This window comes from Polyergus mexicanus, unplaced genomic scaffold, assembly GCF_030449975.1.
Source record: "Polyergus mexicanus isolate NDT 795.1 unplaced genomic scaffold, iyPolMexi1.0 SCAF_17, whole genome shotgun sequence".
Lineage (NCBI taxonomy): Eukaryota > Metazoa > Arthropoda > Insecta > Hymenoptera > Formicidae > Polyergus > Polyergus mexicanus.
Genome location: NW_027223337.1, coordinates 5,313,109 through 5,330,564, shown reverse-complemented (window position 1 = coordinate 5,330,564; position 17,456 = coordinate 5,313,109). Strand labels below are relative to the sequence as shown.

At 32.0% G+C, this 17,456-nt stretch overlaps 3 protein-coding genes across 8 annotated transcripts; all 3 read left to right on the top strand.

Annotated features, from left to right (window-relative positions):
* Window positions 1-1,284: 1,284 nt before the first annotated feature.
* On the top strand, window positions 1,285-4,944 carry LOC138940631 (odorant receptor Or2-like). Of its 5 annotated transcripts, none has more exons than XR_011448020.1 (9): window positions 1,285-1,661; window positions 1,829-1,948; window positions 2,349-2,466; window positions 2,664-2,925; window positions 3,053-3,199; window positions 3,330-3,420; window positions 3,669-3,809; window positions 3,974-4,106; window positions 4,894-4,944. XR_011448020.1 is itself a non-coding variant. In XM_070309713.1 (9 exons), exons 1-9 carry the CDS (start codon window positions 1,506-1,508, stop codon window positions 4,247-4,249), a joined length of 1,155 nt encoding a protein of 384 aa, XP_070165814.1. In that variant the 5' UTR covers window positions 1,285-1,505; the 3' UTR covers window positions 4,250-4,315. The 5 variants fall into 5 exon arrangements, 3 of the variants coding, with proteins under 3 accessions (XP_070165814.1, XP_070165813.1, XP_070165815.1); XR_011448019.1 differs by lacking the exon at window positions 4,894-4,944 and adding an exon at window positions 4,199-4,286; XM_070309713.1 differs by lacking the exon at window positions 4,894-4,944 and adding an exon at window positions 4,199-4,315 and having other exon boundaries at window positions 2,724-2,925; window positions 3,669-3,805.
* Window positions 4,945-5,590: 646 nt separating this feature from the next.
* On the top strand, window positions 5,591-9,454 carry LOC138940634 (odorant receptor Or2-like). Of its 2 annotated transcripts, XM_070309722.1 has the most exons (9): window positions 5,591-6,137; window positions 6,303-6,422; window positions 7,788-7,905; window positions 7,971-8,232; window positions 8,311-8,442; window positions 8,542-8,632; window positions 8,779-8,912; window positions 9,003-9,135; window positions 9,392-9,454. In XM_070309722.1, exons 1-9 carry the CDS (start codon window positions 5,994-5,996, stop codon window positions 9,452-9,454), a joined length of 1,197 nt encoding a protein of 398 aa, XP_070165823.1. In that variant the 5' UTR covers window positions 5,591-5,993. The 2 variants fall into 2 exon arrangements, with proteins under 2 accessions (XP_070165823.1, XP_070165822.1); XM_070309721.1 differs by lacking the exon at window positions 9,392-9,454 and having other exon boundaries at window positions 8,779-8,898; window positions 9,003-9,081.
* An 890-nt stretch (window positions 9,455-10,344) lies between these two features.
* LOC138940552 (uncharacterized) lies at window positions 10,345-16,925 on the top strand. Its single transcript, XM_070309536.1, has 18 exons — window positions 10,345-10,569; window positions 10,651-10,770; window positions 10,853-10,970; window positions 11,277-11,538; window positions 11,609-11,728; window positions 11,980-12,070; window positions 12,401-12,537; window positions 12,806-12,938; window positions 13,009-13,052; window positions 14,539-14,689; window positions 14,771-14,890; window positions 14,973-15,090; window positions 15,407-15,668; window positions 15,744-15,860; window positions 16,081-16,171; window positions 16,247-16,383; window positions 16,653-16,785; window positions 16,859-16,925. Exons 1-18 carry the CDS (start codon window positions 10,426-10,428, stop codon window positions 16,907-16,909), a joined length of 2,349 nt encoding a protein of 782 aa, XP_070165637.1. The 5' UTR covers window positions 10,345-10,425; the 3' UTR covers window positions 16,910-16,925.
* The last annotated feature ends 531 nt before the right edge of the window (window positions 16,926-17,456 follow it).

The following is a 17,456-nucleotide window of genomic DNA, read 5'->3' as shown; positions in this document are numbered from 1 at the left end:
AATTCCTAAAACTGTTTTTTCGCTCATAAATACACATAGAGTATCCTAACTTACTTATCGTTTTATTTCTAAGCCACAAGTCTTGAAAATATTCTAGGCCGGACAAATGTTAAGACTGACGATAATGAGAAAATACGCACAAGAACGTAATATCATTTATTCGTAGAAAGATACGATTCTATAAATGATGATTATCGTGAATTGATGATATGCTTGAAAAAACGTCAACTCGCGTTAGAGTTCGTAATTCTATCATCGACGATAATAGTCATTATCGATTAACGATATTAATGATCTTAACAAAATCGTTTGATCGATAAAACTATTTTATTTTATTTATTTATGGATGATTGAAAAAAAAAAAAAGCTTTCCGCGAACTAAATTTTAAGAGGAATCAAATGGACAGCGAATCGATATTTTTCAATTATCATTGAAAGTAGAATTCACTTTAACAGAATTCAATTAATTACAAAGATACATACATGTATGATAGAAAAAATTAGAAAATTACAATAAATGCTGACTTTTCCCTATTTTAATCAAGGAAGAATTAATTCTAATTTGACCAATCAATCTGCAATTAGAAAGACATCCGGTAATTTTAGAATAACTAATATTCCTCATAGTGTAATTGTTGCAGCTTATCAACAAATTAGGAAAAAGTAATAAGATACATTTCTGTAACTATGGTTGCGTTTACTCATCACAATTATAACGTATTGTCTAGATTCATTATTTCCATATCACAATCTACGAAATAACAATATCATAAAATTACAAGGAGCCTTATTATAACTAATTATTTCTGAAAAAAATTTATTTAATTTTACTTGACAAGCATTATTATCTAACTATTTTTCAATGTTTTTTATTATTTTTCATGTTGTCTCACCCAAAGTTATCGCTTTACAAACGATTCGCATAGTTTCCAGGGAGGCATATTGAAGGCATTTTAAAGATATTTTGTCTTTTAAATACAGTTCAGGATGGTATACGTTTTTCATAAAAAACAAAAAATTATTAAAAATACTTCTGTATAGAAGTTTCATTCCTTGTACACTCTCGGCTTTAAATATCTTTTCAGAAGAAACATGAGTGAAAATCCATTGTGCCGTTTACAAAAGAATATTTGTAACATCATGATAATAAAACAACATATAAGAACGCAGTATATATCTGACAGATTATTCTACAGAAAATTGATAATTTCGTAATCTATAATTTCTTTTCATACGACTGAAGGACATCTGTATAATAATTTTGAGTTGTCGGCAAACGGAGATGTTAAAAATGTTTCTCGTCGCAAAAGATAAATATTTAATAGCGAACAGCGACCCTTCTCATAGATTGATTGAATATCTACCCATCGCGTAAACGTTTCAAACGTTTTCTGACAAGCCGAAATTATCGTAATGATATATACGTATCCTTCTCGTCACTGCATACGCTTTACACATTTTTCTTCAAATCCAATATCTAAGAAGAGGATGGATCAGTTTCACGAATGTTTTACGATATGCAAGACGACACGCTAAGATACTACTCTAGAAATCAATTCTTCTTGTCGCAGATGGGCATTTGGCCTTATCAGCCTAAAGTGATAAAGATATTGCTACCGTGTTTCTTAATAGCCATCGAGATGTCTGTTCTTGCAACTCAGGTAATAGTGGGGCGCGTTATTTATACGAACAATTGTGTAATTGTGTCATCACAGTGACGCACAACTAGTTAAAAAATATTGTCGAATGATTGAATTTCTTTTTAATCAAATATTTTCGCAATATATTTCTCTCTCTTTCTCTCACATATACAATTCTTAATTTATAGATACTTTTGCTGCATAATAACTGGGGTGACTTAAGTATGACTATCGATGGTATAGTTACCTCTATTCTTCTCGTTGGTGCCTCTACGAAATTACTTAACGTCGTTATAAATAATAAAAAGGTAATTCGACTATGATCTGTGCGCGAGCATGTGTAATGCGTATGAAAAGGCATATTTTAGACGATCTTTAATTTTTGACAGAATTGCATTTATAATTTTACAGCACACGAAATTACATTATTATACATACAAAATTATAAACGCAATTTTATACGCATAATAAATATAATGATGGTCATTCAAGTTTTTTTTTTTTTTTTTTTTTTTTTTTTTTTTTTTTTTGTAGTATGCACAAACACACATAAAGAATTATAATAATAATTCGACCGAAGAGCATTAATTTTTATATTCCACAGACTATTAAATTTTGCATCCATCTATTACGCATGTTCGCAAATAATAAAAAAATTATTATACTTCATTATACCTCATTAATATTTTTTCTCTGTTTCAATATTAGTTGCAATATTTATTACAACTGATGGACGAACATTGGCAGCTCTTTCATAGCGAGTGCGAGCTTCATATTTTAAGGCATTATGCCAGCATTGGCCAAAAAGTGACAAAATATTACTCGGGTAATCGGATAATTAATTTTAAGTTGCATAAACGTATCGAAGAAGATCTATAATAATTTAATAGTCAATTGCTTTGAATCTATATTGATTAATGCTTAAAGATATATCAAGAGAGTTTGGAAGAACATTTCTCTATATTATAAAAAATAATTAAAAGTAATAGAATATTATTGTAGCAACGTATTTTCTCTTTGCAGTGTACATTAATATATTCGTACTAATGTTTATGTCAATACCGTTAACGCCAAAAATTCTAGATGTCATAATACCGTTGAATGAGTCACGGCCAGCTATATACGTGCTTGAGGGAGACTGGGGAGTGGACAAGGAAAAATATTATTATCCAATTTTGTTGCATTGCTATCTTGTAGCTGTAATTAGTACTAGATGTATGGTAAACGTCGATACCATGTATATAGTGTGTGTGTTACACGGTTGTAGTTTATTTAACGCTGTCAGGTAATGCAAAAGAGATATATCGTTTTATTTTCATTGAATTTATTAGATATAGCTATTCCGGCTTAAAAAAATATCTCAATGCGGCTCGCTTGTGATTTCAATAATAAGTTTTACATATTTCCGTAAGCATCCGTGTTGAAAATATTTTCGATAAGACGAGACTTGTGGAAGGCGAGAAAGTAATGAGGAAAAAACACGTGGTATTAAAAGAGCATGATCCCGAGGATTATCGTGAGATGATTGCATGCTTGAAAAAACATCAACTCGCAATACAGTTTGTATTATGGAAAAATTTCATCGTAAATAAAAATTTCACCAACTTTACTCACAGTTATGATTATTACATATTTTACATAATTTTTATAGAAAAATTTTTATTTTTAACTCTTTTTCCTATCTTTTAGATACACTCACATGCTAGACTCTACATTCAGAAGCGCGATGTTTCTCATCTTGTCATTGAACGTAATGATTCTGAGTCTGGTTGGATTACAAGTAAATTACGACATGAATCAATTATTCAAAATATTTATAAGAATTGAACAAGTTTCGAATTTTTTAATATTTTATACGTAGCTCTTGCACATATATACCATACATATATAAAGAGTTATAAAGCAATATACATGTATAAGTTTATATCCTTTTTTGTCACAATACCCGTTTATTTCGTTAAAATAAAAATCGTAAAGAAAAAAAATCAGGAATATTTATAGAAATTTCGAAACCCGTATACGTTGTAGCTTATCAACAAATTCGGACAAACTCAGGAAGTGATACGATTTGGATGCATAGCTGTAGGATCGGTCACTCATCTCTTGAGCATATGTTTACCTGGACAGCTACTCCTCGATAGAAGTATAGAAGTATTCGATAAAGCGCAAGTATCATGCTTTAATCATGTTTAAGTGACATTAATTATTATAATTATTAATTATTATAGAATTATTTTCAAACAACACTATCGTTCGATTTGATCAGTTAATTTGCATGTATAATTTCGTTTCCGCTAAAAATTCTACCATACCAAAATATTTTTATCGTGTAGGTACAGTGCACAATGGTACATGTTCTCGCTGAAAACGTCAAAATTATTGAGCATACTCCTTTATAGAAGTCTCGTACCTTGCACGCTGTCGGCTGCAAATATGTTTATTATGTCGATGACTATGTTTAGTTCGGTACGTCCGCTTTATTCGATAAACGTGAAAAATGTCTTGCATGTGTGATAGCCTTTACAATGTTATATAACATATTAATATTCCCTTTTAAGGTCATGCAAACGGCCATGTCATACTTTACGACCTTTTTATCAGTCAGCTAGACATATAAAATTACGTAAAATAGTCGCGTTTATCCAGATTGTTAATTTTTATTATTATTGTATATTACTGTTACAGAATATACATATATTTGACATTGATTGATATTAAATATATGTGATATGAAAAAAATTTATTTTTAATTAGTATCGCGTATATAACATACATATATAACATATCCCCCTCTTATATGTCGCAAAACAATTGCGAGATTGATCACTCTCTTATTAAATATTTGATCGTAAAAAAATATAGAGCGATCGCGATGACGAAAACGATATGTCATCATGATAATTTCGGGTTGTCGGGGAAGATTCGCTGCGAAAGGTGAATTTTTAATCGCAAACAGGGACTCCCTTTATAAATCGATATCAAAAATGTCTACTTTTCGCAATGCACAAACATTTCCAAATGTTTCACGACAACCCGAAATTATCGGGTATTAATTGATGATTTTTTTAAACAATTATTTGTTTTTTTTTTGGCACTAATTAATTTGTCTCATTATTCTGTACATAGAAGTATTACGGTAAGATTATCGAAAACTAAATATTTTACGAGATATTTAATTTTTTATATCAAAATATGTCAGATTAAAATATAAAATAACTCAAAAAGTACTAAATAAAAAAATAGTTTATTATAGTGTTTTGGAAAGCTCTCGATGTCAGCTACTAGAATACTAAATAAAAAATGGGGGTTTCCATTGGATATTTTAAAGTTGATCTTCACATGACCTTCAAATAATTTTCCAAGGCCAAATCATTGTCACCATCTTATGGCCCCCTTGAAGCCACACAACTTTTGTTTGAAACATTTTTCGATTTAACGCAGTGTTTCTGAGATATTTGAGTGGGTCCTTTAAAATGGGACACTCTGCATGCATGTATGTATGTATCATGGACACACAACGTCTAGTTTCTTGAAGAGACAAGGGACATTTGAGACATTAATCGATATTATATAGTCGCGTATTATAACAACGAATGGAACATGAAATAATTATGCGAAATATGTTCAAAGCTTTAAGCAATACGAAAGACGGTGCTATTATAAAGTCTATTTGTTCGTACTTTTCATATTTTTTCTGAACAAAGTACCGTGATATATTTTATTGATATCGCGTTGTCCGTTTTATGAATTCTTGAAGAACACAGCATGAGATCGCTCAGAGTAGGGAAGCTGATTCTCGTTCAATATTACCTGACATTTGATTCGATGCGTTCGCCTGCACATAACAATAAATACGTTAGTATAAAAATATTTTCGGTATAGAAAAGAAATCGCGATATATTTTCGTTATTTGTTAATGTGAAAGTCTTCTTCTCCATTGTCAGAAAATATTTAATTACAATATAAAGGAATAAAGAATTGCAAATTGCAGTGTCAGTATATAATTGACGTAAGCAGATGTGAATTACATCGCGCAACACATGATCGCCGTTTCATCTGAAACGTTGATGTAAAAACCGCGTATCGCATGAAACTAAACGTCGTTACTTTTGTCTTACGCTACATTATTGACAACATGAAATTAAAATTGCAACACTTCCGCGTATCCTTCTATAGGAGATACCTATCTTATTAACGATTCCATTTAAATCGATTTAATACATAACGTATAACGCTTTTTGCCAATACAAAGTATCGACCTTCCAAGGGAATATGAAATGAGTCATAGACGGAAATTTTTCTTCGGCGACGAGAGTTATTAAAAAATTCCTTTTCAACGACCACAGCTTACCAATGGACGTCTTTGATACCAGATATTTTCGTATTAACAAGCTATTGTTGTCGTATGTCGGCTTGTGGCCAACTCGATCGTCGTCTAACAAGATTATAATTTTCTATTGCACGATACTTGGTATATTGATTTTATCGTTGCCGCAGGTATCTCACAAATTAACGCGCATTCACTAGAGAAAAGAATCAACTAATATTTCTCCAAAAGAAATTTTTTGAAATTTTTATTTCAATTTTCACCGTTTAAATTTTTCTATAATATTATATTCAGAATTATGCAACTCAATATAGTACGCGGTACTTTCTCAACAGATCGCATATCTATTTAAACATGCGACGAGTCTAGCCGATATTTACGATGTGCTACCGACTCTCACTGGCGCAAGTATATGTCTCATGAAATTGATCGGTTTGTTTTATAAATTTAAAAAAGTAAGAGCATAAACTCTTCCATCGAAATCAATATATTGGATTGAGTAAAAAGTCATTGCGTATTTTTTGTATGTTTTTCAAAATCATTTATTTATATAAAGAACAAAGATCAATCAATGGTATATTTTCGTTTTGTTCGATGACCTTTTGCCATCTTTCGGTGAGCTTCATAATTCCCCGTTCGTAGAAGGATCTGTCTTTATTGGCGAAAAACTGAACAAGGTGCTGATTTACCGCCTCATCTGAATTTAACGTTATTCCACGCAAGGAGTTTTGAAGAGAGCGAAACAAGTGGAAGTCTGACGGCGCAAGGTCAGGCGAGTATGCTGGGTGGAGCAACACATCCCATCCAAGCTCCAATAATTTTTGACGGGTCGCCAAAGATGTGTGTGGTCTCGCGTTGTCGCGATGGAACACAACTCCTTTACGATTGACGAGCTCTGGACGTTTCTGGATGACAGATTCGTTCAAACTGTCCAATTGCCGACAGTACACATCCGAATTGATTGTTCGGTTCCTTGGTAGGAGCTCAAGAAACACCACACCCTTCCAATCCCACCAGACTGAGAGCATAATCTTCCTCTGATGAAGTTCTGCTTTTGAAGTCGTTTGAGGCGAATCATCACGTCGGGACCAAGACCGTTTGCATTCCACATTGTTGTAAACAATCCACTTCTCATCACCAGTTATCATTCGTTTAAAAAAAGGATCGTTTTCTTCACGTTTCATGAGCATATCGCAGATGTTTATACGCGCCGTCAAATGAACTTCTTTGAGTTCATGAGGAATCCAAATATCGAGCTTGCTTACGTATCCCAGCTTCTTTAGGTGGACGTGAACACTTTTTTGGCTAATCTTCAATGTTTCTGCAATCTCTCGTGTCGTGTAACGTGGATTTGACTTGATCAATGCCTTTATTTTGTCGTCATCAACCTCGGTGGGCCTTCCTGACCGAGGAGCATCTTTGATATCAAAATCACCAGCGCGGAATTTCTTGAACCAGTTTTGGCACTGACGTTCTTGTAGAGCATCGTCACCGTAAACTTTACGCAATTTTTCACAAGCTTGACGCGCGTTCTTCCCCTTACGGAAGTAAAACAGTAAAATATGGCGAAAATGCACAGTTTGATCTTCCATCTTCAACTTGTTGTAAAATCTCCAAAACTCAACCAAATCGCTCAATTTTTTTTTAGAATGAAGCTTAAACCGTCAGCTGTTAAACGATATATGACAAACAAATGTGTGAATGACTCTAGTACTGCCAAAACTGAACTAATGCCATCTGTTGCAAAAATACGCAATGACTTTTTACTCAACCCAATAGACAAAAATTATTCTCCCAAAGATGAATGATCGCATTTCCAGTTTAGGATGCTTATTCAGCATGTACGATACGACTGGCGTCTATTAGAGAATCACGAGAATATTGAAATTCTAATGAGATACGTCGAGAGAAGTCGGATGTTTACAATGGCCTATTTAAGTATATCGTAACAACCTGATTGTTTTCTCGAGCAATCGTGCCAGAAGAGACAATTTTCTTTGCAGTTTTTATCGTCACGGGTGCAACCAGTTATATCACAGCACCGCTTACAGTACCGATACTCGACATTATATTGGCATCGAACGTGACGAGACCGAAAAGGTTGCCGCATTCGAGCGAATTCTTTCTGGATCTGGATAAGTATTACTACATTCTCTTCGCGATCACGTGCATAGGATACTTAGCAGCCTGCACAGCGGTGATCGCCATCGATACCATCTACTTCGCACTGCTGCAACATAGCTGCGGTATGCTGGCCATATTAAGGTGAATATAAAGTCCTGCAGAATTAATTTTATTTATATGAAATACGTTTCACACGCATATACGTATGTATACTTGCAGTCATCATTTAGAAAACAGTGTTATATACAACCAATCGAAATACGTCGATCGTAATTACATATCTAACAATAAGTGGGACAAGGATATTGAGAATATGGTACAATGCGTACAGCTACAAATCAGAATAGAAAGGTTCGTATAAATTCACGGTAGAGTATTGAGGCTTATTGAAACAATATTATAGATAATAAAAATATATATCTCTCTACTTTTTTTATCTGTCATTAATAGACTGATTCAGTTAATCGAATCAACGTTTGCGATATGTCTCATTATCGATATGGGTTTAGGAGTTTTATTTCAATGTTCCGCGTGCGTGATGGTAATAAATATCTAATAAGTTATTAATATTTTCTTAATAAATTATTTTTCCATTAAAATATTGCAACATAAGGTATACCTTGATCCGTTATTTTAAATCGTTGATTTAAAATCGTAGATGGCATAATTCCGTGCATTGTTGTGCAGATTGTAACCCATATGGATGCTATGGAGATGATGAGAAACGGTCCACTTTTGCTCCTTCAAAGTTCTCGAATATTTTTCAACAGCTGGATAGGGCAGGAAATAATAGATCACAGTGCTCAGGTTCCTGTCGCAGCGTAAATTGCCAATTTAATTAATTGATGGCGTTTAATTTTGTACAACTAATACAGCCCCTCGTTAAATCCTTAACTATAATATACTTTCAGATATAATAAAATATGGTATCAAACATCCCTGAGGGCAAAGAAGATGTTTTTATTTTTATTAATGAAATGTCAAAAGCCGTATCGTTTAACTGTGGCCAAATTATATGTAATCAGTTTAGAAGGTTACTGTAGGGTATGTGTGTGGTGCCAAAATTCAATGCACGTATGAATAATACAAAAATATATACTATTCAATAATTTATAAATAATTTTTCTCTATATAAAATTTAAACAAATACGTGAATTCAGGGAGAGGAAGAAAGGAGGGAGGGGAGGGGGGAGAAAGGGCATTATTTATAATTTTACCTGATTATATTTTTATTATATATTATATTTTTTATAATTTTATAATTTTATTTTTGTAATAACATATATCTTACATTTTTAAGATCATGAAAACATCCGTCTCCTATGTTACGTTAATGGTATCGTTAAATTCGGATGACGTATAATTGTTTACAATCTGGAATCCTGCGATTTACTTTATGCGTCGAACATAGAAAATAATTGTGAATAAATATTCCGATAAATAAACATATTCGTCTTATATGCATTGCCAAATTTTAATCCTCTATCGCCTTCCATTTCATATAATGTTCTTAATTTTTATATTGTAAAGAAAAACATATGTGTTCTAAATTTGAATTTAATAGATATATATTCCTTTCAATATATTTTTCAAATTCAATAGTAAAGTTTATCGCAAATCTAATTGTAAATATCGAAATAAAAAAAATATGAAAAATCACTATATATAATTTATACAATGAAATAAATTTTTAATTACAACTAGTAATGCGTCTGGTACATCTACAATCATTATTCTTTCTTCAGGCTACATTGATAAACGTCAATATCACCAGTTGGTACAGACAAGCGCATAAGGTACATTTTATCACAAGCGATAAGATAGGCGAGTAACATTTTACCGTATGCAGTAATATACTTAGTAAAAAAAGTAGAAACAAAATAGCTGCAATAACGAATATAAACATCATCACGGAAAATACATCGCCATTCAACAATCAACAGCTTAATATTCGTAAAGTTAATCAATTCTCTCTGTAATAAGTATAAAGTTCGTACGTTATATTTTGCTGTGCGAAGTTAATCAAAACGTTCTGATTATAAACCGAACGATTTCTTCGAGCTGCTTCATTCGCAGTTCTATCTCCCCGATCACAAAAAGTTGCACGATTGATTGAGAAAAATGACTCATTATTTATACATATGTAATGCTTTGCTTCGCGGCATCGTACATTATTACGTAACTCCTCGCGGCTCTTTCATCGTGATAAGTTTCTTTTTGAAACTATCCTCAAAGAAATACACGATAACTCACACAAATAAGCGACTGAATATTTAACGAGATATTTGACCGTCTGTCACAATATCTTCCCTTTCAGTGACTTGATAATACAAAATGTCTTTTTACGACAATCACTACTATTATCTTAACAAAAGATTCCTGTCCATTGTCGGCCAATGGCCATTTCAATCGCGACTGGAGAGTAACGTGATGCTCGCTATTGCATTATTGTTCCTTTGCAGTTTAACGGCTTTAGAGGTGTTTGAAATGTATCATGATATAAACAATAGTGAGAAAAGTTAGAACTAAGATTGATCGTCTGTTTCCGATATGCTGTAGTTCCTGGGCCTAATAGCTGGAATAACGGATATGAACATCATCATGGAGAATACATCGCCGTTATTGATCAATAGCTTCATCTTCGTGAAGCTAATCAACTCTCTCTGTAATAAGTATAAAGTTCGTACGTTACATTTTGTGTCGCGCAAAGTTAATCGAAACGTTCTGCGATTATAAACCGAACGATTTCTTCGAGCTACAGATGAAGGATCTTTTAGAGCGTATCGAAGAGACTTGGAAGATGACACAAATCGGACCAGAAAATGAAATATTACGGAGTTATGCAGAGCAAAGCAGGACGTTAACGATACAATATGCCCGTAAGTAATTTGAGTTATACGAAAATTAAAAATTTTTTATCGAATCAGTTGGGTACTGATTAATATATAGAAATTCAATATTTATTTCTTAATATCACCATTCACTGAGTAATTTTTCAACTGATATATCATAAATATTTGTATTTTTTTTCTTTTGGATTATTTTATATTTTCCATGTCTGTTTTTATTTAAACTATATTGTGCTTAAACTCTCAGTAGTCTTTGATATAAAAAAATTTCCTCTTGTCTTTATTAAATTAATATGATATGGAAAAAGAAAAAAAAAAAGAATTGATTCGTTGCAGTTGGTCTTTATTCTATGTGGATCTCTTACTCCACAATGCCGATCGTCGTCAGTGAGATATATTCGCTCTTACCGACAAATGAAACTTATACGGCCAGGTTTCTATATCGCTTGGAACATCTTCTCGACGTAGAAAAGTACTTCAATCTCTTGATGCTTCATGGGATTATTAGCGTATTCTATATAGTGTCGGTAGTGATAGCTATCGACGGTATGTTTGTTCTTTGCATTCAACATGCCTGTGCATTGTTCGAGGGTATAAAGTAAGCCCGATGATGCATAAAATCTATAATGTGTGAAAAAAATTTCTGAACTTCTATTTTTATAAAATAGATACAAGATACAGCACATAGGGTCGAGGCTCGATTTTGTGACGCTCAAGCCGAATATAATGGACGATGAAGCGTTTCATGTCATAATTGATTGCATTAAATCGTACAAACGTGCCGTAAAGTTAGTGTCAGTAGTGTCTTTAGGTATAGATGTCTTGTGTAATTTGATAAAGAGAGAACATATACGTATAAAGTATATCATTTTTATATAACATTTTATAGCTTCTTGCGGCAATTTAAATATCTTTATATCGTTTCCCTCCATTCTATAATAAGATAAATTATAATAAACTAATTATATGAAACATTTTTAAATATATTTGTTTATTGTACATTATTTGTTTATTATACATTTGTTTCATTGTATTACAGATTTTCAGATTTACTCTCATCCACTTTCGAAACATGTTTTTTCTTCTTACTGGGAAATGTGGTTATAGCTTTAAGCTTCAACGCGGCTGAGGTAAATATGAAAATTTTAAACAATACCAGCCATTTTATTTGGGATATACAGAATATTTCAGATCATTTGGGACAATACTCGTGTGCAGATAGAGCAGACCAAACTAAAGTTAAGTGTGCACTGCCGCATACTATCAAACGCGCGGCTCACCGACGTGCGCCCGGCTAAAGATCGGCGCTGATTGGCCAGACTTTACTCAATAATAACTCCTTTATTAAGCATTATAAAAAAAAAATGATAGAGAACTTTTCAGTTTGGTCCGCTCTATCTGCACACGAGTATTGTCTCGAATGATCTGGGACACCCTGTATAATAAAGATTATGTTTAAGTTGATAATGATAGACATTCAGTTGGATGAAATAATCAGAATCCTTGCTGCTAATATAGCGCAATTGTTACATATATTCTACTTGAGTTTAATGTCTCAACGACTGATCGATCACAGCAGCGGGCTCCAAGAAGCAATGTATGTGCGTACTTAAGTTGATCAATAATATTAAGAATATTGGAAGAAATTTTGTGCTCACTTTTTTTAATTACTAAAGAAAATTTGAAAAAAGAAATGTATGGAAATAGAATATTTTGCAATGATGTATAATATTTTATGATTCTACTTTGTATGTCTGTATGTGTAATACATATACATACATACATTTAAACGATTTATGAATCAATGTCACCATCTGAGCAAATTAGGAATAAACAATCAATTAATGTATCAAATGGATTAACAGTTATAGCTGTGAGTGGTATAAAATTTCATTAAGATCCAGACAACTATTGAGATTCACATTAATGCGAGTTGTTAAACCATGTCAAATAAAAGCTGGTAAAATATACGTAATGTCAATGGAAAATTTCAGCTCGGTATGTATGATTAGAAATTTATCACTATTTTGATAGAATGCAAAATTTTTCTTTTTCTTATTATTTTCAGATATTACAAGTATCCATGTCTTACTTCACTATGCTCACATCTATGCAATAATAATCATATAAAACGGTATAATAATCTGGAAATAAAAAAAGAATGTTGATTGCAAGCTGAATTATTTAATATAACGGATAATTGAAGCACTGATGTAATGTACTAATTTAATATATATTATTAAAAAAAAAAAAAAAACATTAAATCATAAATTGATATTAATTTCTACTTTTATACGAAATGTGATCTTAATATAATAATGACAAATATATATAGAGGAAAGTAAGGTAAAACCGGGTACCTTTTAGATTTGTTTTCTTACAAAAAATCTAAGAGTAAAAAAGATGTTGTCGATCGTTAGTAGTCTTCAGTGAATCTTAAACTATAAGAAAATAAGGCTATTTGCTGAAAAGAATGTATGGTTACCGAGACTAACCAGATTTTGTGAAAAAGTTAAAGTACCCGGTTTTGTCCTAGCGGTAGAGTAAAACCGGGTACCCAATTGAAAATATGCGAAACATCGTGTAATTCCAAAAACTAAATTTATATTAATCAAAGTACGATATAAAGATGTATTCCATTGACAAAAATCACAAATAAAAGATATCCTCTTGTTCAACATTGCTGCAAGACTTCCTTATTTAACTTTTTAAGTTTAGAGATTTCAAAAAACTATCGTTTCAGTGATTTCTTTTTCCGAACGCTAATTTTTGTTTTCAACTGCTCTTTGTAAAGACACAAAGTCAGGTTTCCTCTTTTCATTATATCAAATCTGTAAGTACCCGGTTTTGCCCCAACGCAAGAAAAGTGACAAATACGGCGGTTGTATATTCCGGTGTACAAAGTGCCGATCAAAACTAATATGATATACTTTCAAATGTGTACAGAATGCAATGCTGCACTCACATATTAATGATTTTAATAAGAGAAATATATAGTTTGATCTTCAATTACAAGACTCGCATACTATTTCTCTTACTATTCCTTGTCCCACGTATTTGTCTAAGTTTCACAAAGTTCGCTTACTTTATAAAACGCTAGCGCAACACAACGCGCGCTTCACGCGCGCCATTTATTCATTTTCATTAAACATTTTTAACGATATATACACAAAATACACAAATAACTGTCAAAATATGCAATGACAGCCGCTCACGAAGTAAGGGCAATGACAGAACCAATCAACATCGCGAAAAAGCGACAACAATAAACTTCGAGACTTTCGAGTATCGTCTTTACATGCCTTTTTTTAGAAAAGGAAGAAAAGGATATATAGCTTCATTCGCAGTTGTATCTCCCCAATCACGAAAAGTTGCACCATTGATTGAGAAAAATGACTCATTATTTATACATATGTAATGCTTTGCTTCGCGGCATCGTACATTATTACGTAACTCCTCGCGGCTCTTTCATCGTGATAAGTTTCTTTTTGAAACTATCCTCAAAGAAATACACGATAAATCACACAAATAAGCGACTGAATATTCAACGATATATTTGACCGTCTGTCACAATATTTTCCCTTTCAGTGACTTGATAATACAAAATGTCTTTTTACGACAATCACTACTATTATCTTAACAAAAGATTCCTGTCCATTATCGGCCAATGGCCATTTCAATCGCGACTGGAGAGTAACGTGATGCTCGCTATTGCATTATTGTTCCTTTGCAGTTTGACGGCTTTAGAGGTGTTTGAAATGTATCATGATATAAACAATAGTGAGAAAAGTTAGAACTAAGATTGATCGTCTGTTTCCGATATGCTGTAGTTCTTGGGCCTAATAGCTGGAATAACGGATATGAACATCATCATGGAGAATACATCGCCGTTATTGATCAATAGCTTCATCTTCGTGAAGCTAATCAACTCTCTCTGTAATAAGTATAAAGTTCGTACGTTACATTTTGTGTCGCGCAAAGTTAATCGAATCGTTCTGCGATTATAAACCGAACGATTTCTTCGAGCTACAGATGAAGGATCTTTTAGAGCGTATCGAAGAGACTTGGAAGATGACACAAATCGGACCAGAAAATGAAATATTACGGAATTATGCAGAGCAAAGCAGGACGTTAACGATACAATATGCCCGTAAGTAATTTGAGTTATACGAAAATTAAAAATTTTTTATCGAATCAGTTGGATACTGATTAATATAGAAATTCAATATTTATTTCTTAATATCACTATTCACTACTGAGTCATTTTTCAACTGAAATATCGTAAATATTTCTATTTTTTTTTTTTTTTGGATTATTTCGTATTTTCCGGAAATGTATGCCTTCTGTTTTTTCAAAACTATATTGTGCTTAAACTCTCAGTAATCTTGGATATAAAGAAGACTCTCTTGCCTTTATTAAATTAATATGACATGAAACAACAAAAAAAAAGGAATGATTCGTTGCAGTTGGTCTTTATTCTGTGTGGATCTTTTACTCCACAATGCCGATCGTCGTCAGTGAAATATATTCGCTCTTACCGACAAACGAAACTTACACGGCCAGGTATCTATTTCGCTTGGAACATCTTCTCGACGTAGACAAGTACTTCAATCTCTTGATGCTTCATGGGATTATTAGCGTATTCTATATAGTGTCGGTAGCGATAGCTGTCGACGGTATGTTTGTTCTTTGCATTCAACATGCCTGTGCATTGTTCGAGGGTATAAAGTAAGCCCGATGATCCATAAAAACTATAAAAACTATATGTAAAAAAATTTTTTGAACAATATTTTTATAAAATAGGTACAAGATACAGCACGTACGAGGCTTCGATTTCGTGACGCTCAAGCCGAATATAATGGACGATGAAGCGTTTCATGTCATAATTGATTGCATTAAATTGTACAAACGTGCCTTAAAGTTAGTGCCAGTAGCGTCTTTAGGCATAGATGTATCTTGCGTAATTTGATAGAAAAACTTATATAAAGTATATTATTTTTATATAATACTTTATAGCTTCTCGCGACAATTTAAATATTTTTATATCGCTCTCCTCCATTCTATGTTAAATTAGATTACATAAACTAATTATATAAAACATTTTTCAATAGACCAATACATTTGTTTCATTCTTTTACAGATTTTCAGATCTGCTCTCATCCACTTACGAAACATGCTTTTTCTTTTTACTGGGAAATATAGTCATAGCTTTAAGTTTCAACGCGGCTGAGGTAAATATTCAATTTGAAAATTTTAAACAATACCAGCCATTTTATTTGGGATATATAATAAAGATAATGTTTAAGTTAATAATTATGGACGTTCAGTTGGATGAAATAATCAGAATCGTTGCTGCTAATATGGGGCAATTGTTACATATATTCTACTTGAGTTTAATGTCTCAACGACTGATCGATCACAGCAGCGAACTCCAAGAAGCAATGTATGTGTGTATTTAAGTTGATCAATAATATTAAGAATATTGAAAGAAATTTTGTGCTCACTTTTTTTAAATACTAAAAAAAATTGGAAAAAAGAAATGTATGAAAATAGAATATTTTGCAATGATGTATAATATTTGATGATTCTACTTTGTATGTCTGCATGTGTAATACATATATATACATACATTTAAACAATTTATAAATTAATAGTCACAATTTGAGCAATTTAGGAATAAACAATCAGTTAATGTATCGAATGAATTAACAGTTATAGCTGTGAGTGGTACAAAATTTCATTAAGATCCAGACAACTGTTGAGATTCACATTAATGCGAGTTATTAAACCATGTCAAATAAAAGCTGGTAAAATATACGTAATGTCAATGGAAAATTTTAGCTCGGTAAGTATGATTACAAATGTATCACTATTTTGTTGATAAAATGCAAACTTTTTGTTTTTCTTATTATTTTCAGATATTAAAAGTATCCGTGTCTTACTTCACTATGCTCACATCTATGCAATAATAATCATATAAAGCGGTATAATAATCTAATAGAAATATGATTGATTACAAGCTGAATTATTCAATATAATGGATAACTTAAGCCTTGATATAATGCGCTAATTTAATATATGTTATTTACAAAAGAACATTAAATCTTAAATTTATATTAGTTTTTACTTTTATACAAAATGTGATCTTAATATAATGATGACAAATATATATATATACATGTGTACTTCATTACTTCGCTGTCATAATTATTAATAATTAGCGCAACCAAATAAAACGAATAATAAAAGATGAATAAAACTGAAAAAAGTGCATCCACTTTTTTCAAGTCTTTAAATAAAAATAAAGGTAATATTTACTCACTAAACTATATTTTAATAAATGCGATATAACTATATTCTGTACATTTAACATCACAGCACTATTTACCGCACTGATGCTCGATGTTATACTAGTATCGATTTTAACTACGAGATAGAAAAGATTCACCATATCCGAAAAAGTTCTTTTTGAATCTAAAGAATTAGATATTTATATTCCATTGGTAATATATTACT

Excerpts from the sequence above, each read along its gene's own strand:
- LOC138940631 (XM_070309712.1), top strand. The coding sequence starts at position 1,506 with ATGTTTTACGATATGCAAGACGACACGCTAAGATACTACTCTAGAAAT. Across the intron at positions 2,467-2,663 it reads AGTGACAAAATATTACTCGG|TGTACATTAATATATTCGTA; the intron begins GTAATCGGATAA and ends TTCTCTTTGCAG. Across the intron at positions 4,107-4,198 it reads CGATGACTATGTTTAGTTCG|GTCATGCAAACGGCCATGTC; the intron begins GTACGTCCGCTT and ends TTCCCTTTTAAG.
- LOC138940634 (XM_070309722.1), top strand. The coding sequence starts at position 5,994 with ATGGACGTCTTTGATACCAGATATTTTCGTATTAACAAGCTATTGTTG. Across the intron at positions 6,138-6,302 it reads TGATTTTATCGTTGCCGCAG|ATCGCATATCTATTTAAACA; the intron begins GTATCTCACAAA and ends CTTTCTCAACAG. Across the intron at positions 8,443-8,541 it reads CTACAAATCAGAATAGAAAG|ACTGATTCAGTTAATCGAAT; the intron begins GTTCGTATAAAT and ends TGTCATTAATAG.
- LOC138940552 (XM_070309536.1), top strand. The coding sequence starts at position 10,426 with ATGTCTTTTTACGACAATCACTACTATTATCTTAACAAAAGATTCCTG. Across the intron at positions 11,729-11,979 it reads TCGTACAAACGTGCCGTAAA|ATTTTCAGATTTACTCTCAT; the intron begins GTTAGTGTCAGT and ends ATTGTATTACAG. Across the intron at positions 16,172-16,246 it reads TAAGTTTCAACGCGGCTGAG|TTAATAATTATGGACGTTCA; the intron begins GTAAATATTCAA and ends ATAATGTTTAAG.